This window comes from Ambystoma mexicanum, chromosome 10, assembly GCF_040938575.1.
Source record: "Ambystoma mexicanum isolate Mex_15411 chromosome 10, UKY_AmexF1_1, whole genome shotgun sequence".
Lineage (NCBI taxonomy): Eukaryota > Metazoa > Chordata > Amphibia > Caudata > Ambystomatidae > Ambystoma > Ambystoma mexicanum.
Window position 1 is genome coordinate 34751000 of NC_090932.1, and position 19922 is coordinate 34770921.

General features: G+C 48.1%; 1 protein-coding gene across 4 annotated transcripts in view; it reads right to left on the reverse strand.

Moving 5' to 3' along the window:
* Positions 1-19922, reverse strand: part of IL1RAP (interleukin 1 receptor accessory protein) — a 681332-nt gene that overhangs the window by 273063 nt on the left and 388347 nt on the right. For all 4 annotated transcript variants that reach the window (XM_069617446.1, XM_069617447.1, XM_069617444.1 and 1 more), the window contains exon 3: positions 15278-15563. In XM_069617446.1, the coding sequence (XP_069473547.1) occupies positions 15278-15563 (286 nt within the window). The remainder of the gene's footprint in view (positions 1-15277; positions 15564-19922) is intronic.

Below are 19922 nucleotides of genomic sequence, written 5' to 3' on the forward strand. Positions count from 1 at the left end.
AGACGACACAGCACAAACCATAACAGACTGTGCTGATGCCGGCGCAGCTCAGAGCCCATGCGCGCCTTTTGTCTTCCCTGAGGATTGCATCCTCGTGAAGAATTTCACAAGAAAAAGATCGGACGAGCCGAGGTTCAATGGCCCGTTCATCGTAGAGGACTGCACCCTGTCAGCTGTCAAGCTCAAAGGCAGAAGAGCCTGGATCTTCACGAATGATATAAAACTCTTTATAGGAGAGAGAACTCCTACTCCATCTACTGCCGAGGAACCCACAGACAACGGGGAAGGACTGCAGCACGTGCAGATGATATATATGGCAAGGAAGAAGGACGCATGAGGAGACCAGTTACAAGAACGAGGAGAAAAAAATATATAAAAGTGAGACTTAAAACAAGACAGTTCTTCAAACCAAGTGAAAGGTGACAAAAGAACAATTAAATGAACATTCAATGTAGCCAACAAAAGAACTTTTGTGAAAATCTTTTCCACGCTGAACCTTTTCTATAGGCATACAAAAGACAATAAGAAGCAAGCAAACACCCTGTGCAGCCAAAGGTGCAGGGTAAAAGAAGAAAATTGCATACTCCTATCAACAGAAGTGCTAATCTCATGAACATTGAAAGCCACATTAAGCATTTAAAACCTAAGACTCTGATAAGAAATAAAAGTAAGATCAAGAGCTTGTTCATGGACATATGGTTCATCCGAGCCGAAGTCTCAAGTGGGATGTGCTCACATATTTTCAGCTGGTAGTACTGTCCTACCCTTCACTTATAGGGCAGAGAAGCCAGCGTTACTGAATTCATTCAAGACCCTGCAAACAAGAAAATAATCCGACAACTACTGACTGTCATAACAAACTTTCATTACACTACCCGAACACAGCGGAAAAGACAGATGCTTCCACCACAAGTAATCATTGACGAGATCACATACACTTTGTTCTTCCGCATCATCGAAGAGTGTCCAGGACTTATCGGGAGAACTACAGATACATTGACATTCATTAGAGATCCAAAAAACAATTACTTTCTCAACCAAGTGTGGTACAAGCTGAACCACGTGGTTGCAACTCATGCTGCAGGAAAGTGCAAAACTTGTTCGCATCAAAAGAAGGGACTGTGATTAGGACCCAGCAAACGAGGCAAATGTCCCTATCACCCGAGGATACACGGCTGGCACACAACGTTTTATTTCGATTAGTCACAGACTATCCGGAAATGGTGGGGAGACATGCAGATGTTGACGTCATCACCTTTCTTAGGAATCCGGCCAACGCCCCACACATGGGCGCACTCCTCCAAGGCATCATGCTCCAGGTGGAGCTGTCCAATTTCCAGCGAGAATTCCTGAGGAGATTTCAGAGGGACTAGGCGCCGAGGGACAGATTGAAGAGGAAAAAAAAACAACTGATCACACTGCAAGAAAAGGCATGTGACTTTAGAGCCAAAGAACCAGAACAAATGGCATCAACACCTGAAGACATTTGTTATGTTTTTCGTGTTTTCTTTCATCTCATTGAAAACTTTCCAGAACTAGTGGTCAGACCTCGTAACATTGATGTGCCTGCCTTTCTTAATGATCCAGAAAAGAATGCCCAATTGAACAGGCTCCTAAGAGCTATTGCCTCACAATTCAGAAGCAACTATGGACATCCACATCTAAGAAGAGCCTTAGAAGGGGGCGTGCCAAAATAAACTTTTTCATCATCCCCAGCCGGGACAAGGCAAGAAAACAAAAGACAGTTCTTCATGCTTCCAACATAGGACAGATCGAAAAGAGCAGAAACATGGATAACTACATCCGTTCTTATTTTTCTTGTTTTTTGTTTTCTATTTGTTCATCATTATCATGCAGGAGAATAAATGGGTGAGAGAGACTGTTCATCAACTCGAACGACCAAGTGAAAGGAACAGAGACATGAACTTCACTGCCGTGTTTACCTTTTTAACCTTTTTTCTTATTTTTTTCCTACCTTTTCATATGTTCACTTTTATTTTTATTTTTTTCAATATTTTATTTTTGCGTGATTTGTAGCGAATCCACCTTTTCATGGTGTCACTGCAAACATTGTCCTGCATATCCTCAGGGCCATGAAGAGTTGAAAGAGTGCCCTGGGAATGCGGTTCCCACAACAAATGCAGGATGAATGTGATGTGTTGAAAATGGTGGTCTAACCCTTTTCCATAGTCTAGCAAAGGAACTGTACTCCATACTCAGACTATCATCATCACTCGCTAGAAGGGGGACATTGAACAGCACTTGTCACTTTAGTATTTGCTGAACTTTGATTTGCTGAACTTTGAACAACGAGATCAGAACAAAAAGGAAGAAATAGTGGACTATGGACTTGATTGAAATGGGGACCCAAAACAGTAACTTAGTCATGCCACCAGCGGAAGGGCGCCCCTGGTTTCCCGGAAGGAGATGCTGTAAACTGTCCTTCAAGGCTATTATATGTATATGCAAAATTATTATTGTAGTATTTTTGTCTCCAACTATCAGAACTGCATTTTTTATTGGTGCATGAAGCGTCCCAATGTCTGTGCATCCACCAGGTAATGAACATCTGGGGCCCACAAAGGCACCCAGACATTATATTGTCATCCCTGTTCCAAGAAAAACTGATGATAAAGCAAACGATTTACAGTTGAATGTAATTAGCAGTAACACGCATACACTTGAAGTAATGAATGGTGAGAAAGGCTGGAGACAGGGTCAGCACAGAATGAATGATAGCATAGCACTGTCCATGGCACGCACCCATACACTGAGTGCACATGAACAAGGTCAAGTGTCAATGGCTACGAAACTGCAGGCCAAACCAACTAAAAGAGAAATCACCTGTGGAACAAGCAGCTCCAGAAAGCAGGGAGAAAAATGAGAAACCGAATCGAAGTAAAATAGCAAAATCACTCAATAGAACAGAGGAAGCAACAAAAGAACTCACTGAGAAAACACATGCAGTAGTTGAGTATGTGTTTCCACTCATACTTAGAGCAAAGAAGCTACAGGAGGAGCTGAGCAAGACAACTACCACAACTGTGATAGCGAGCATGCCAGCTCCAACGCCAGAACTACAGAGCCTACGACACAGCCACGTGTTGGAAGGATGATAAATCACATGCGGTGGGAGGAGGTCTAAAAAAGAATGCAGGAGGGAAGGAAAAGAAGCGCAAAAACCTCCCCCTATTACGGCAGGGCAGGAAATGAAACCTGCCCCTCCAAGGATAACGCCCGAGAGTCTGCCTTAACGAAAGAGCAGTACAGATGTATTCAGAGACATAGTGATAGCCAACCACAGAAAAACGCTAAGGATCAAGAGAAGTCCATATGAAACCGATAACGAGTTAAACAATTACTTGGACAGCAAGGACCATCTTGGAAACAACATATGGTACCAGCACATGAAGGAAGTTGGACGAAGAAAATGAGAAGGAGAATGTTTCATCTGTGCACTCCTGCCGTACAACATGGGCAAGTCAAAAATCTTTGTGGCTGTAGAAATAGATGTCCCCATAGCACACTGCATGTCACATGTGGCAATGTGTAACACCAGAGGACAATTCATGGGGAGAGACGCCACATTGATATGGGCCAACGAAAAGGACTACCATGATGAAGACGGATGTGTCCAGGACATCAAAACAAGAAACAGGGCGCACACCATGTGATTAGATATGAAAACCCTGACGTCAAGGGATCAGGAATAAGGTGGGAAATAAACTCAAGAATGAACGTCCAAGGGAACACGGCAGAAGAAGCTCAAATATGGAAGAACCGAGGACAAATGCAGATCTGGTTATCAGTAGTATACCAAGACGGATGGGAAGGAGGATTAGTAATCTGCTGAGCTTGAATGGTCCTTGGAGCCTGCAAAGAACCAATAGAGAACACAGACTATGCAGACCATTGTGGTCAAAATTGGTAAAGCTGTTGACATGGGTCGAAGACAGAGGAGGACCCTTGCAGATAGTACTGCTGGAAAACCTGAAACTGTGCTTTAGAAGTAATGGCAAGAGGAAAATGTGGGAGAATCAAAACTGTGGCCGAATATACGAAGCCTCAGGGATGTCACAAGGGACTGCAGTCCTGATGGACCACTATTGGTCATGTGGATCCAAGGCATACATAAGGCTACCGAGGAACTGGGGAGGCATATGCACACTGGTGAACGTACACGTTCCAGCACTAGTGATTCCAAAAAATGAACTGAATTTGGACAGTTTCCCGAAAACAGACGCTGACCTGAGGAAAAGGAGGTCTGTGGAACTAATGTCAAGGATGAAGAGGGAATTACTTCTCTGCCAAATCAGAGGTCGCATGTTATGCCATTCCCTACGAACACAGGCTGTTCAGCCTAACCTCATCAGTATTTACAACAATACTCTTGCCGCATATCCAAGTTGGTGCAAACACCTAGTGGTTGCAGATAACGATATGGGAGTTACTGCAGACCATCAACACCACAATAAAAGGATTCAATGTGATCAAAGAAGAGCTGAGAGCAGTCAGACTGATGACCCTCCAGAACAGATATGTCCTTGACATGATCACCGCAAAGGATGGAGGTGTTTGCGCAAAAATTGGAGAATCATGTTGCACATTTATACCAAAACACGACAAAGAAAATGGAACCCTCACAGAGACCATAGACATGTTAACAACCCTGAAAAACCAGATGACCGATGAGACAGATGAAGTGGACGACGACAGCTGGTTTGGGAACCTATTCTCATGGGTCCCGCAATGGATGGCCGATATATTCAAGTTCCTGGGAGCTTTGCTAGTAATGGTGCTGCTAGGAGTCTGTGTTCAAGATAACCATCACACAGTGCCGGAAAACAGCAGAGAAGGCCATTGGGATGAAAATGATGGTCAATGTCGAGCCAGGCTGGAAGCCCAGAGACCTGACCGATGAGGAGATAGACTTTGTGAAGGCCAGTGAATTTGCACCAGAAGGAACAAAATTCACTTATCCCACGAAACGAAGAAGGTACGAAGGCAAATGGATTTACTGCAGTCGATATGGACAATGCCAGTTGATGACCTGGAACAAAGATGAGCATGTGAGAACAGCAGGAAGCTTCAAAGGGGTGATAAAGATATGGACACCAAAACTGCATACATTCACACCATCTTGTGTAAACCCAGGAGATGATGAGCAAGAAGCTGAGGAATCAAAGAAACTGAATATAAAAGGAGGAAGCAGGAGTTGTCGATGAACCGACCAGAGGGGGGAGTGTAGAGGAGGTCCCAGATATGACCCACACCCCTGCTCCCCATTGTGAGTTGCCAGTAGGGTACTCGCCGTGGTACGTGACGTATGAGGAGCAAATAAACCAACAGAGCCACACTGGGACTCTGCCCCTTGTACGTAAGGAGATCAATACTGGTTGAAGCAGCCATAACGCGACAACCCTGGGCAGCACAATACCCTATCAGACAGCCATACCATCCACTGATACGAAATGAGGAATACCTGCACACGGTCCACGAGGAGACCCCTAAAGCCTTAATGGAAGGCCAATGAAAATAAACCAAGGGCCCGAGCAGCCCCGAGAACAAACAGACTTGGCTACTGAAAGCACGAATGCCAGTACTAGTAGCCGCGAGGATAATGATAATGGATGCAGGGTAGAGACACTGTTAAAACATAAGAGAATGGTGCCATAAGGCAAGATGGAAGCAACCGCCCTGTTGAATGTGTGTAAATAAGCTTGAAATGCAAGAGGCTCCGAAATCGATACTGCTTGCAATGCCTAGTAGAAGAGTAGAGCGGCAAGCGCCAAGCATATATCTACCTCAATGCTGCACAATGTACATGTGCGACTCCATTTTGTGAAAGCAAAAATGTACCCAGGCGGCCAAAGGCCTGACAGGCCGAGTTTAGAAACCCAGCAAAGACCAGAGAAGTAGCGGAATCGAAACTCAACAAAGGCTTATGCCAGGGAGATCGAGGTCAACCAGAGAAGGGGAGGTGAGCATGAGCTCACGAAACTCCAACTACAGAGAATACCAGCCCGCCCGTGAAGGTCAAGATAAGAGGCCCATGCAGGTGGCCAAGCACACACAGAATTAAATGCATAAAAGGTTGGAAACTGAAGCAGATTCAGTGTGAACCAACACGTGACTAGACAGGCGCGAAGATGTACCACCGCCTGATGTCATCCAGAACCAAAGGGTGCCATAACTTTTCCTGATAAGAGACTACAGATCCGAGGCCATACCCAGCCAACTAATTGACACATAGCCCTAAAATACTGATTGATGGAAGGAAGGAAGGAAGGAAGGAAGGAAGGAAGGAAGGAAGGAAGGAAGGAAGGAAGGAAGGAAGGAAGGAAGGAAGGAAGGAAGGAAGGAAGGAAGGAAGGAAGGAAGGAAGGAAGGAAGGAAGGAAGGAAGGAAGGGTGAATCTTGGGACACTAGGCACCAGGGTGTCTACTCTAAAGCTGCTAATTAAAATGGAGATTTATGTTATGGGGTGTAACTTGCCCAATCACAAGGGACCATGTAATCTAGGGTCCTATAAACACTGTAACCAATGAGACATCGTACTTGTAGTGACATCAATCACGTGTGGTGTAGAGGAAAGGGCGTAGACACCCACCCGATAAGAGTTATCCAATCCACTTGCGTTATTTCCATATACAGTTATAACACCTATACTTAAGTTACCTTTCTCAACCAATCGTACTGCATGATGATTTTTTGTAGAATTAGACGTCAATGATGACGGATTTTGCCCATAAAAGAGGCTGTTTGACTAATGTTCGAGGAAGTCGGGGTGAGGCAGGTGATCGCGATGCTGCCGATTTCCATTCGCTGATGTATGTATCATTAAACCGACTTCCCATTGCCAATTTATTGAGTCCTGATTATTGGATCTTGCCGGAGTATGTGAATCCTGCACGCTGTCCTCACCTGGTGCAGCTATCTTGTATAACTAGTTTTCGAGGGTGAGTGCTGACCAATGGGCCCATCAGTAATTTCCTCCCCTCGTCAACAGCCCCTTAGAAGATCTCCCCATTGGCGTCCCATCAAGCACATTATGGTATGCAAGATTCTTTTGTAATAGCCTCTTGGTACCGTCCCGAATGATTGACTGCCTAAGAAACAAGACGTATTTTGCGATTGTCTGATAAACATTTATTGGTGGAACCGTCTTCTAGAAAAGTATATCGGGGCCTTGGGCGCTTTTTGGTATATGGCCCTAAACTATGGAACTTGCTACCACTGGACATCCAAACCATTACACAGTTTCCTTTTTTTCGGAAGGCCTTGAAGACACTTGCCCAACTAATTGGGTCTCATCTGCTAGGGCCTGTCCAGTTCTAATATTTCACTTCATGGCATCAACCCTCAGCATATTACCATATTACATCTGAGCTTGGATGGATTATTCTGCCTAAAGCGCGCCACAAGTGCAAAATCAAAAAACAACGGTGAAGCAAACTTTGCTCCGACAGACATCGTAAAAAAGATCCATGCGTCTTCATTGAGATTCTGTCACCACTTTGACCGTCAATGGGGGGCGGGGCAAAACTCTCCATCCTGCCCACCCCCTCGAATATAGACTTACCCCAACTGTCCACCTACCTTTTGGCAGCAATCATTTTTTAAAATTATTTTTTTAAAGTGGTAAAAAATGTGACGAGTTGAATTTTTGTGAAAAGACATGATCCACCAGAGCGAACCTTGATGTTCGTAACGGGTGCGTAAAGACTCGCACTTGCGCACTAGAAGTGCGTACTTAAGTGCTATTTAAGTAACGACGAATTGACAGCACAACTCGTGGTAGTGAATATCTTCAAACATGACCTACATCCAGCAGAGTTCGTAAATGCTGCAATGATGGGGGGGGCGGTAAGGTGGGAGTGGGGGGGGCCAAGCGGTTGCTTGGAGGAGGTGAGGGTTTAGCACAGGAATGGGCAGGATTCAAGGTGAAGACTACGGTGGGGAAGGAGCGGCGTCACTGAGGCGGCAACGAAAAAGCGGCATCATGCAAGATGGGTGGCAAAAATAAGACCTAGAAAGAACCCTTGCTTCAGAAGAACTGCAGCATGGGCGCGACCCGCCCCTCCCCCCCCCTCCTACCGTTCCACACCCACACACGGCACTGGGGGCGAAGCCAGCGTTTCCGGATTTCCCCTGGAAGCTCGGATTTGAGCCATTGTCTCAGTAGAGGCTGGCATGGTCAGGGCTGGGCGGGTCTTGCCAGTGGAGGCTGGCTTATTAGACAATGGGTCCAGCCTGCTTGCGAACTAAAGGCAGCAAAAAGGAGACCAGGTTTGGACTTTGTGCAGAATTCTCTTGCTTCCAAGCACTGTAGAAATAGCGGCCCTTACCAAAGCGAATGGTACTTTATTGACCTCGGATCGAAGCGTGGAGTCGAGCCTTTCAGGATTTAAGCTGGTCAAGTGTTAGCTCTCCCCATGCCAGAGGCTAGCCCTTACCATGCGAGCTAGCCTCATGCATGCCAGAGGCAAGCTCTTACCCAGCAAGCTTACCCTGCAAGCTCACCCTGCAAGCTCTCCCCGTGCCAGAGGCAAGCCCTTGCCCAGCGAGCACTACCTGTCATCCAAGGATGCAAATACCCGTACACCAAGTGTCTTCCCAAAGGTATTCTGCAATCTTCACGTGGCGTCTCATGGAAAAGGAGAATTCTGCGCCCTTCTTGCAGTCGCCATTAAATCCATCTGCTGGCCCCATTCCAAGTGCGAGTATTTCACCCAGCCCAGTTTCAAATTCCGCTTGCCACCTGTGGCTCTGCTACCACACGTACCAGAATACACACGGGCAAAACATATTATGTACATTCACCTACATATGTATGGGCTTACACCTACAGACAGATTTACCGCCAATTCAAAAGAAGTGGGGTGCAGTGCAGATCTGGCGTGTGCTGTTTTGTTGCTTTGCTGCAAATGCACCCAGTACTTTGGCACCAAACGTCCATGCATTCTTCTGGTGCATTGCATGCAGCAGTTATCCAGCATACTCAACGGCGGGGGGGGGGCAGTCATGGGAGTAATTGCCCTCAACATCTGGAGAGCTGCAGGTCACAAACCACCATGCAATAAGATTGCAGGAACACTTAGGAATCGGTCATTCTTTAGGCAGCTGAATTTTCGGACGGGGACCCCCACTGGCTGTGAAAGCTGAACTTAACGTGACGTCACGGGGGTCCTATGAGAGCTCTACGCAACACTAATGGTGCAGGCCACGCTCTTCATCGGAAGCGCCGCAAGGACCAGTCCTCTTGAAAAGGCGCATGCGTGCTGAGAAACGCGGCGGGGTCCCCATCTGTTCCCTGCCTGGGTTCAGAGCGAAGAGCTGGGAGCGAGCAGAGCTCGGTTACTGTGGCTATTTCTACATGTACCATGGAACCAGGCCATCAATTTGAGAATTATCTGTGCAGATGATCAACAGACCCGCCAAACATCTGCTGATAATGAGAAGCCCCGCCTGTCAGATCCGACGCCTGCTCTCCCGTGCAGCTCATTACCATGCTGTGCAGCCCGTGCACAGTTCAGCGGCCAGGTCACGCTGAACCTGCACGGAGGAGTGCCCCAACAGCAGGCACTTGCACTCCGCTACCCAAGCAAAGCAAGGAAACGCAAGCTTCCCATGGCTCTCTGACACAGACACCTGGAACTCCCCAAGCAGTTGCCCTAAACCTCGCCCAAAGGGCAACAGAAACCCAACTACTCCAGCAGGGCCACAGGCGAGATGAATGGAGAAAGAGCAGGAAGTGCAGGCCCGGAGTAGGAGGGGGAGAGCAGACCCGGTGCATGAGGGGGAGAGCAGACCCGGTGCATGAGGGGGAGAGCAGACCCGGTGCAGGAGGGGGAGAGCAGACCCGGCGCAGGAGGGGGAGAGCAGACCCAGTGCAGGAGGGGGGGGAAGAGCACAAGGAGGAGAGCAGACTCGGTGCAGGGGGTGAGGGGGAGGTTGCATACCTGGTATGGTTGGGACTGAGGAATTAGCCCATCCGCACGGGGAGTGTGTGCTCACCAGGGCTTTTTTTTCTTCAAATTTTATAAGAAATGGAAAGATGGAAGATCAACCTCTGAAAATGTGTGGGGCTCGTCACACAAATACATAGTCACGTGTATTCAAGAGGACACAGGCACAGTCCTCCCCATCACATTTAGCTGGAATGTGACAACCAGGAGGACATGAAAGCATCTCCCGAAGGGGGAAGGCAACACCTTCTCCTGCCATGACCAGCCTAATTAAATATCAAAGGCTCCATGGATCTGCCCTGCCCATTGTAGTTGTGTGGTGGCACCACATACTGATGAGTTAATTGAAGCAGGCCGGTGAAGAGGCCTTTTCACAGAACTAAGAAAGGGCAGGAAAACTCAACACCCTTTTGATATGCAATGTGTCAACTTGAAGCTAGCTCCCACCCCTCTGAATGAAGGGCAGTGAATGGCATAACTGGAATACGTGTTTACAGTAGACAAAACCTGTAGGGAGACCCCCCCCCTTGTAAAGACGCCGGTGGGGGGTGTCTGCACTTCCGCTCTCTATATGGCACAGAGGACCCTAGCCAAGATTCTCTATTATTGGTAACATAGTCGAGCAATCAAGGCCTAGCTTCTCAGGATGTGATGCAGGCTGTGTCTTAAGTACAGTGTAGTCCCCAAGCACCCACAAAGGAATGTCCACACACTATCGGTTACAACACAGTCCTTATATAATTAATGTTGAAAGGTATATACAGTATCACGATAACTCAGTTTGTACTCCGAAAATCGGCAATGGTAAATATATACAGTTTCTAAAGTGGTACCACTAACGTTATTAGATCTCATTAAAGTGAATGCGGTCAGAATGACACACAGATCAGAATAAAGAGGAAACCAACAGTAGAGAGAGGAAGGAAAGCAAGCTGGTTGAGCAATTGGCAGAATACTGGCCCCGTACCACTAGACAGTTCTGTGTGGAGATGCCCCACCTGGGCAACCTGTAGAAGAAATATACAAGCCCAGTCCATATATTGTTCCCACTAGACTTTCCAATAGTTCTGCAACCCCAAAGTACCTTGGCGTTGTAGCGTTCCGCGTCGGGGAATCGACGGCCCTTCCTGATTGTCCTCCCTTTCAGGCAGGAGTCACGGGTCGAACGTCCGACAGAACAAGTCGAGCTACGACGGTGAAGTGGCCGCGTCGTTCCTAGCGGTGCCGTTGATGGGGAAGCATAAACGTCCTGCAAGGAAGAGGCGTGCGCGGCACCTCGGTGTTGATAGTTCTGGACCGCAAAGAGTTTGAAGAAATGTGGCCCAGCAAGGGCGTCGAGTCATCGGCGTCTGTGGTCTTTGGGTGGCGGGAAACCCACTGGCGGATGCTCCTCGGCGCACCGACGGTCAGGTCTTCTCCAGCAGCGACGATGCGGACGAGAGCGTCCTTGGATCAATGAAGTTCTTAGGCAAACGGGAGCACAGCGTCTCCAGTCGGCGACGGCGGTCGTCAGTGGCAGACAACAGTCCGGGTGCTTCTCTTTGGAGTTCCGCAGCAGTCCCTGTATCGGGTCGGCAGCCTGTCGAAGGTCTGTCTACCAGGGAGCTTAGGCAAAGGTCAGCTGTGCATGATGGTCCCTCGCATCTCGGGAAGAGGGCACCTTACCGGGTCCTCTCTGGGTCAGTCCTTGGAGACACAGCAGCTTTTAGATTGCGAAGGAGAGTACCAGCAACTCTTCTCCTCCAGCAGGGCTTCAAGGTCAAGCGTCAGTTTCACTCCAGTTACTCTTCGTAGTTTGGTCTTCAGCTCTGAACACTTCTGAACATGATTCCTAGCAGTGAGAGGTCCCCAGATATACTATTGATCTCCCATTCATTCCGCTGGGTCACACAGAAGCACCCAATCACTACAAATGGCATTCATGCGGCAGGAAACCAATCAGGCACACAGTGCATTCAGGCCATTCACTTCTCTCCAGACACTCACAACAAGTTATGCGTGTTGGGACAAGTACCGAGCCATTCAACACCTCATACTGCATTCATACCGGTTTCGGGCAGGGCTGTCTCAGTCATTGTGTCGATCACCAGATACTAGACACCCACAACATAGAATGCGTATTCGTCACACTCCATTCACCCGGGTCCCACCCACAGGCGTACCCACAACATACGGTCGTGGTCAGCACTTCACCACACTACCATATATGGAATTTACACTCAACAGCCAGTCAGGGGGATGGGACAGAGGCAGGGCTTCCCGGGACTTCGGGAAGTTCAAGGTAACAGGCGATGGAAGGCAAGAGGCCATGGGGGGCCATTTTGTCTCCATCAGGAATCTACAGATTCCAATGACAGGGCCTGGGCATCCCAAAATGGAGGACGCTCAGGGCACCAGTCATTTCAGCACGAAGCTGCCACCAGCCCGTACCCTGCTCTGTAGGTCACACACAGGTGCCCAAAAGCATACACTAGGGGCACAGGGTTGTACCCCCACCCATGGGTGCCATAAGGGTATCCCATGAGTCTGTTCACCAAACCAAGAGAGCTGCACCGCCAGTAGTCCCACATGAACTCCTGCGCAGAAAACACAACGGAACACGTTAAAAAGCCATAAAGGACAAGGATACGGAGGCCCTGTCCCTCCAATGCATTTCCAGCATCACACCCCTTCACAAGGAAGCAGTATGATTTGATAGAGACAAACAAGTCTGTTCTTGCCACACACAGCAAGGGAATGCTGCGGTTTGAACAGGAGTTAGAGAGCTCAATTAACCAGAAAGACACTTTAATACACAACAGACAAGAAGATGGGTGGGACTTAGCAGTACATGTTGCAACCCCTTACCTTTCCTGTTGCAAAGCACTCTGGTTATAACCTCATGCATAACAGAAGATTGTTGGTGGGGACCTAGGATTGGTTCATTAAGGTAGGTTTAGCCTGCACCAATCACTGGGGCCCATTTGGCTTTAAAAGGGGGCTGAACCCCCTCACTTAGCAGATCACCCAACGACTTCAAAAGGAGTAAGGAGGACTCATTTGGACCCTGGATGAAGGTACAATTTGCCTTATATCTTCAACCAGGGAAGGAAGGCCAGGATTTACAAGATGGAAGCAAGACCCTTCCCCTAAACATCTCCCAGGGAACAGAGGGAGACACCGGACTCAAAACCCATCCAGCAGCTTCAGAACTGGTACCCAACCAACCAACAGTGTACCCAGCTAGGCTCTGCAGCAAGCTTCCTAGGTGGGAAGTGCCACAAAGTCTCTGACCAAAGGATAAGGCTGTTGCTTGCAGACACTGTCCACAGCTTTGAGCCGTCCGCCTTAAAGGATGTCAGGTGCCGAGCGAAGAAGCTAGGAGGAGTGCCACACAAGCATCATCCAGGATCCATCTTTTAAAGGACATTTGAGGTAGTTGAGCCCTCGAACTGCAACCTGCTACACCGACTTGTCACGGTGCAGTCACTAAAGCCATCCAAGACCTCGACTAGTGTTCCAGATCCGCCAACCAGCACAGACAATAATTCTTGACCCCGAGTGGCTCTATAGGCCAGCCTGCAGCCGTCCGTCCAGCCACGCTGCCGATTTGCCTGCCGCCTGATACCCACAGCTCTCTCCCGTCTTTAACTCTGTTGCATGAGCTGCAAAGCACCCTGGAACCAACTCGACACTCTCTGGCATCAAGATCATCAAGCACCAGGTACATTGTGGTTCTGTCCCCCTGGTCCTTTTCCGAAGGCCCCTAATGACAGTTATGACCTTTGCCCCCTTGGTGTTGAAACCAAATAAACTTGAACAATTAAGACTGATTGCTTTACCGACTATCCTCCTATCAGTATCCAGAGTTCATCCCTTTCCTTTGTGAAACTGTCTGTCCTCTGGGTTCCTTTACAGGGTTGGTTGTATTTTGTAGTGTGTTAGAACTGTTGTGATAATAATAGAGAAGATTTGTATACAACCTTGACTGGATTGTCCCTTTAATCACTGGGTAATAATTGTATTTTCACAGTGTTGTGACTAACCAATGATCCACAACCTTGCAGAGATAAGCCTGCCATTCCGGCCATGTTACCAAAATTGGACAAGGAGGTTTATAATTTTGATTGTTTAATCCTATCTTTTTGGATACCTTCTGGTGTACTAGAGGTGTGGGGCTGATTGATGGTTGAGAAACCGATCTTTATTGGACCGTTAGTGCCCCTGAAGTTGATTTGTCACAGAGACTGCACTCTACATTTCACATCAGCTCAAATCAGGTGAGGGGGGGAGTGACAGGGCAGCTGTGTTCGCACTGAGAAAAGGTGGTAGGTGCGTTGAGGTTTTTGGTTTGATGTTGATAGTGAAATAGCCCCCTAATTGAGCAAGGAAGGCGGGGTAGAATGACAGCAACAAAATCCAGGAGCACAGTTTACCTCTCTTTATGCAATGGACCTTTAATAATTTTAATGTATTCTGTGGCTTATGTAAATGCTGGCGTTTGTGCCAACCCCTAGCAGGACAAGGGGGGGCGCCATTATTGACAATGATTTACCCCAGCTCGAGAGGACCCTTCTCCCTCCCTTCCCCCATAACACCCCATTTTAGACAAAGGATGAAGGCCTCAAGAGGGCTCAGGGGGTGCAGAGTGGGTATGGTAAGGGCCATTGAGGGGTTGTAGTGGTCAAGTCACTTACATGGAACTGACCTCCCAGAGTCCGTCTCCTTTTTTGCAAATCAGGATTGACCTCCGGATTGGTCTGGCATAGGTGCTGGTGATAAAGGAGTACCTTGGACTGGGTTAGCCCTTATTCTGGTGTATGATGTACTTTCATGAGCAGTGTGCAGAGTTAGGGAAAGGGAGAGGTACACACCCCATCTCTCGTCCACTGTCTGGCTTTTGTGCCATTTCCCTAAACCTTGGGATTGGGGAGTGGAGAAGTTCTAGAGGTGGGGTGGTCCAGTAGCACTGTCAATATGTTGGCATTCACAACCCCTCCTCTCCCACAACGCTCCAGGCTGTGCATGGCAAGTAGAGTTCATGTTCTGCTGTCGCGACTCAAGACACAGAACCTGATGAAACAATGTCCCACCCCTCCCCCAAGATTTGCAATTAAGAACAATTTCTGCTCTATTCAGCAGACAAGTCGGAATCAGACAGGTGACCGCCCCCCCCCCCCTGCAAAACAAATGCAGGAAATGCCTGGCACCCAATAAAGGCAAATAAACATTGTGATCAGTGTGACTGAATATTATTAAAATAAAAATGATGCTTTGTGTGGGCTTTTTGAGCTTCTCTTTAAAATAAAATCCACCACATGGTCCCTCACCTCAGCATGCAGGTGTAGTTCCCGGTGTCGTTGAGCGCCGCCGGCTTGAACCAGAGCGTCTCCTTCTCCTTGGTGATGCGGTTGTCCGGCAGGCGGAAGTTGATGGGCTCCTCCAAGTCGTTGTCCCGCCTGGTCCAGTACCACATGAGTGTCAGCCCCGCCGAGTGCGCCGTGCTGTAGTTGTGCTTCAGGAAATCCTGGAAAAGTGGGCACTTGATCCTGGCAGGTTCCCCATCGTAGACTTGGATCTGCTTCATGGGGTCCAGCCCCCAGTCATCACACCGCTCTAGGAACACAAACAACACATGGCCAAAAAGTAAGGATTACATGGTTTTATAATGCTGTATAGGCGGAGTACTTCAGCAGGTGTATTATACGTGTTTATAGTGGAAGCCTAGCTCAAGAGCAAGGTAGCGATGTACAGGCCATAGAACAAAACACTGGTAGCAAGATTTTTCCAAATAAACATCAATCGCTAGCACAGTACAATACATGGCTAAGGGTCAGCGGGGGTAGGGGGCGCACAGTTACATAAAATGGCATTTGAAGAGCCAGTTCAGATTGCCACTAAGCTGGTGTTCCAGGTGTAAGGAACTCATGATGTCAACAGTAAAGACAGACACTTGATCACGATTCAAGGGTGTTTATTTAAACAGTATGCAGGTGGGACAACGCCTAATCTAAACCTAAATCTAAGATCGGAGCAAGCTTTGACCATCAAATAAAAAATGAGGCAGTCCTGGTGGCGTATTGTTAAAATAAAAGGGTCTATACTAAGCAAAACCTATTGCCAATCCTTACAACTAAATATACTAAGAGTGTGGGATAAGGGTTTCAATAAAGAAAGAAATGTTGACAAAAAATAAGTCAGGATGTGATCCCCAGCGGTCTCCCTTCCCCACGCTTTGAGCATGGGACACGGTGGGTCTCCTGAGCACGGCACACGCTCGAGCTTTCCCAGCTCGAGCCGACAGTTTCGTACCAGCTATCGGGTTCTTCGATGGTGGTCTCTTCAATAAAATCTCTTGCCTTTGAAGACGGGATGCTTTCCAATTAACAGAATAATAGTTTGTTTCCTTGTAGCACTTAAGGTGATGATTTCTCACCCCTGGGTCCCCATCTTCAGGGCACTGACCCCTCTCAAATCTCAGCATCCCTTCATCGGGTTCACTATGGCTTTCCTAGCACTCGTGGATGTCAATGTCTTTTCAAACCGTTCACAGTGGACATCCCTCTGCTGTGTTAATTTTTGGCAACCTACTGTTTCTTGGGACTTTAGACTTTGCCCCTCTTTATCGGCATCCCTCCTTTGGGTTCACTCTTGCCACTTCACATTTAATTTTAGCGGGATTCACTCCCCTTTACTTTTGAAAGGTTTTCGCTTGATGAAGGATTCACTTCCCTTGCTTTCTTAACTGTTTGCCGGTCAAAGACTTTCGATATATGACCACTTTGGCCAGTGTGGCGGCTCACCTACGGCCTTCTGGTATCAGTAGTGTCAATCAACATGAGTCCCTTCCATCAGAGTCTCGAGTCAGCACCCAGTTGGTGCCGGTCCCCTCTGCAGCTGGTCTTCCCTTAATTTTACAGTTCTTTGAAAACATTTTCACTATGCCACTTGCAGTGGAGTAACTTTGCTGAAAATGTTGGGGGGGGGCATGACTTTTGAAACGTGCCCCAGCTAAATGAATGGGGACAAAATTGTGTGCCATGAAAGTTGGGGGGGGACAAACACCCCTGTCCTCACCTAAAATTACGCGCATGGCCACTTGGTGACTGATTCAACACAGTTTGGCTTCTTTATTGTTTCACTCCTCGACTGTGATGAACAGCTTTGTCTTTCTTTGTATCTGGAGTCAAAGCCAGTACCATGGTAGAAGAAGTTGCCCTCGCTCCGGCTTATCAGCGTTGGCACGCTCTGTGTACTGTTGAAATCTGCTGCAACACACGCTAGCTATTGTTTGCGGTCTTACTTTTCCTCTTACGAAGGCTTCACAAGTCTGGTGCAGAAAGGGTAAGGTCACTTCACTCCTGGTTACCCTCTCTGTTTCCGACGCTTTTCTCCTTCTCTTGAACTGCCAGGTCTGGATAGCTGTCTTGTCGTGCAGTCGGCCTTACTTATCCTGTGCACTACCTTTTATCCTTCTGGGGAAGGGAAAGGGCCTTCGGGTGTGTTTGCTTCTGGTCAATTATCTGACTTTGCCGAACCCTTGTATTGGGACAAGTTAGGTGAACGGCTCTGGTGTTAGTCCGTTGTCTTGTGCGAAAGTGTTCGTGTAGGAAAAGGAGGCAGTGGTTTTGAATGTCCTACGTGGTAGGATGGGGAAAAGGTTTTGAAAGAAGGGGGATACCCCGTCTCACCCGTCAGTGTCCCACTCCCCGAGGACCACCCATCCAGGTGATCCTTCCTCACTGGTCCACCCCCAGGAACTGGATCCAATAGCGATGGCCGTGTCCTGGCCATCTGGATGACGGATGCCTGGGGAAGAGCTAGGGAGACACCTTCAGGTTTCTCACACAGAGGACCAGGCAAGCATTAGAAGGACTTGGTCCTATTTTTCTCCTTTGCAAGCCAATCCACTTCCAGCTTGGTGACCCATCTTTGTGTGAAAGGGCCGTGTGCCACCTGATGTTTTAAATTGGCCAGCAGGTAAGCCGGCATGCTGGTGGTGGTTGCCAATCAGGTGAGGCATGCAATTTGAACCGGACCATAGCCAGGATGGGAAGCAATTGTAGTGCGATGTGGTCATATTTCCTGGAGCACGTCATGAGGCAAGCTCGGGCATGGTGGGCTGCTTTGAAAGGACCAGGTGAATGATCAGGTCTGCAAGACGGGTATTACTAAAGTCATTATGTGAGAGCACTAGGCCCGGCACCACATCCTGAGGCAGTGGAAGGGCTTGATCTTGCGGAGCAGAGAGATCAGATGAGATGTGTGAGCCCTTTTTGTTATGTGTTAGAAGGATAGATCACTGTTCACAATGAAGCCTAGGGATTTTATGAGAGCGGGAGGGGAGGATTGAACCAGTCTAAGGGCATTTCATCCAGCCAGCTTGGAGGGTGTTCCTGCTTGGAGGGGTGGCAGGATTATGAATTCGGTCTTGGTGGGGCTCAGCTTAAGTAGGCACTTACTATTCACTTTTGGATGGTTGCAAGGCCGGAGTGGAATCTCGAAGGCCCTTGACATTTGATTGTGCACCATCTGCATACTGGCGTATCACTAGGTTGGGGATTGTCCAGGAGTGAGCCGAGTGGTTCCACATAAAAGGCGAATGAGAGCTGCGGTGAGAAGGGAACCCCTGGGGGACTCCACAGGTGACAGGGCATCGCGCAGACTTGAAAGAGCCCACCTGGACAGCCATGTGTCTACTAGATATGATGTGAACTTTCTCAAGACTGACAGAGAAGCCCAGCTTGTGTGCAAGTAGGGCGAGTAGTGTGTGTCGGCAGTCTAAAACATAGCTGAGAGTGCTAGGAGGACAAGCAGGCACAAGTCCCTTTTATTGATGCCATGAAGGGCATCGTGGACCACCTTGGTAGTGGCTGTTTGAATGCTGTATTTGGGGCACAATGTGATTGGTAATCCTGGAGCAGGAAAAGTTGCTAGATTTTGGAAAGTATTTGGTTAGTTACGCCACTTCGATTTTGCTGGTAAACAGGAGGCTCGTCATTGTGCAGTGGTTTCTGAGGTCTTCCAGGTTGAGGTGTTTTTCTTCAAGAGTGGGCATTTAAGATTAGTTTTTAGGATGTCTGCGAATGTGCCCTCACCAAGGGAGGCATTGACTTCTAACAAGAGCAGTAATGGCAGGGCCTGTAAGATTAAAGGTGATGGACGGGAGGATGTTCTTCGTTTAAGAGATCACTTTTAAGGATGTGTGTACAAAAGTTGCTCACGTGAGCAGGAAGTGAAGTCGGTCCAGTGTTTAACAGCCCATCGGGGCTCCAAGAAAGGGAGTGCAGAATTTGGAGCCCTCAATGTGGAATGTGATGGCATGGATCTTGTTGATAAAGAACATATGTATCGCCTACACTTCTCTTGGCATTCTACTACCTGTGGGTCTGGTGAGAGGTCTCATTGGTGTTGGACTTCTGTGAAAAAAAAAGATTCTCCCATTAGGCGCTGTCCTAATGGTGGTGGTGGTGGTGGTGGTGGTGGTGGTGTAACACGCAGCCCTAGCTTTGAACATTGGGGTCTGCCACTTGGAACTCAAGGCTTTGAGGGACAAACGTTCCTGCAATTTGTGAGCATTGTGCCAACATTTCTCTAGAGCTCAAATGGACCGTTCGTTGATAGTGAGTTTTAAGTATAAGGGGGCAAATGGTCTTGTTCTGGTGCTGCCCAATTTTATCAGAGCAAAAGTATCTGAGGTTTGGCTAAAGGTTTCTCACAGCGAGATGTTTGCATAAGTGCAGAGGGTGGGGGGGCCTGAAAAACCCATCCGCTGCTGGAAAAAGTTGGCAGGGATGACTTGCAATCTTGGGGTGCTGAGGGGTTTATCGTGACCCTTGTCGGGCCATCAGAAAAATGGGGAAGGCTTCAAGGTCACTCAGCACATTGTGGTCTGCATAGCTTTAGGGCCGGGGGTGGGGTGGGGAGGAAGAGGATATGATCTAAGGTATTACTGCCAATGTATCTGGGGCTAGT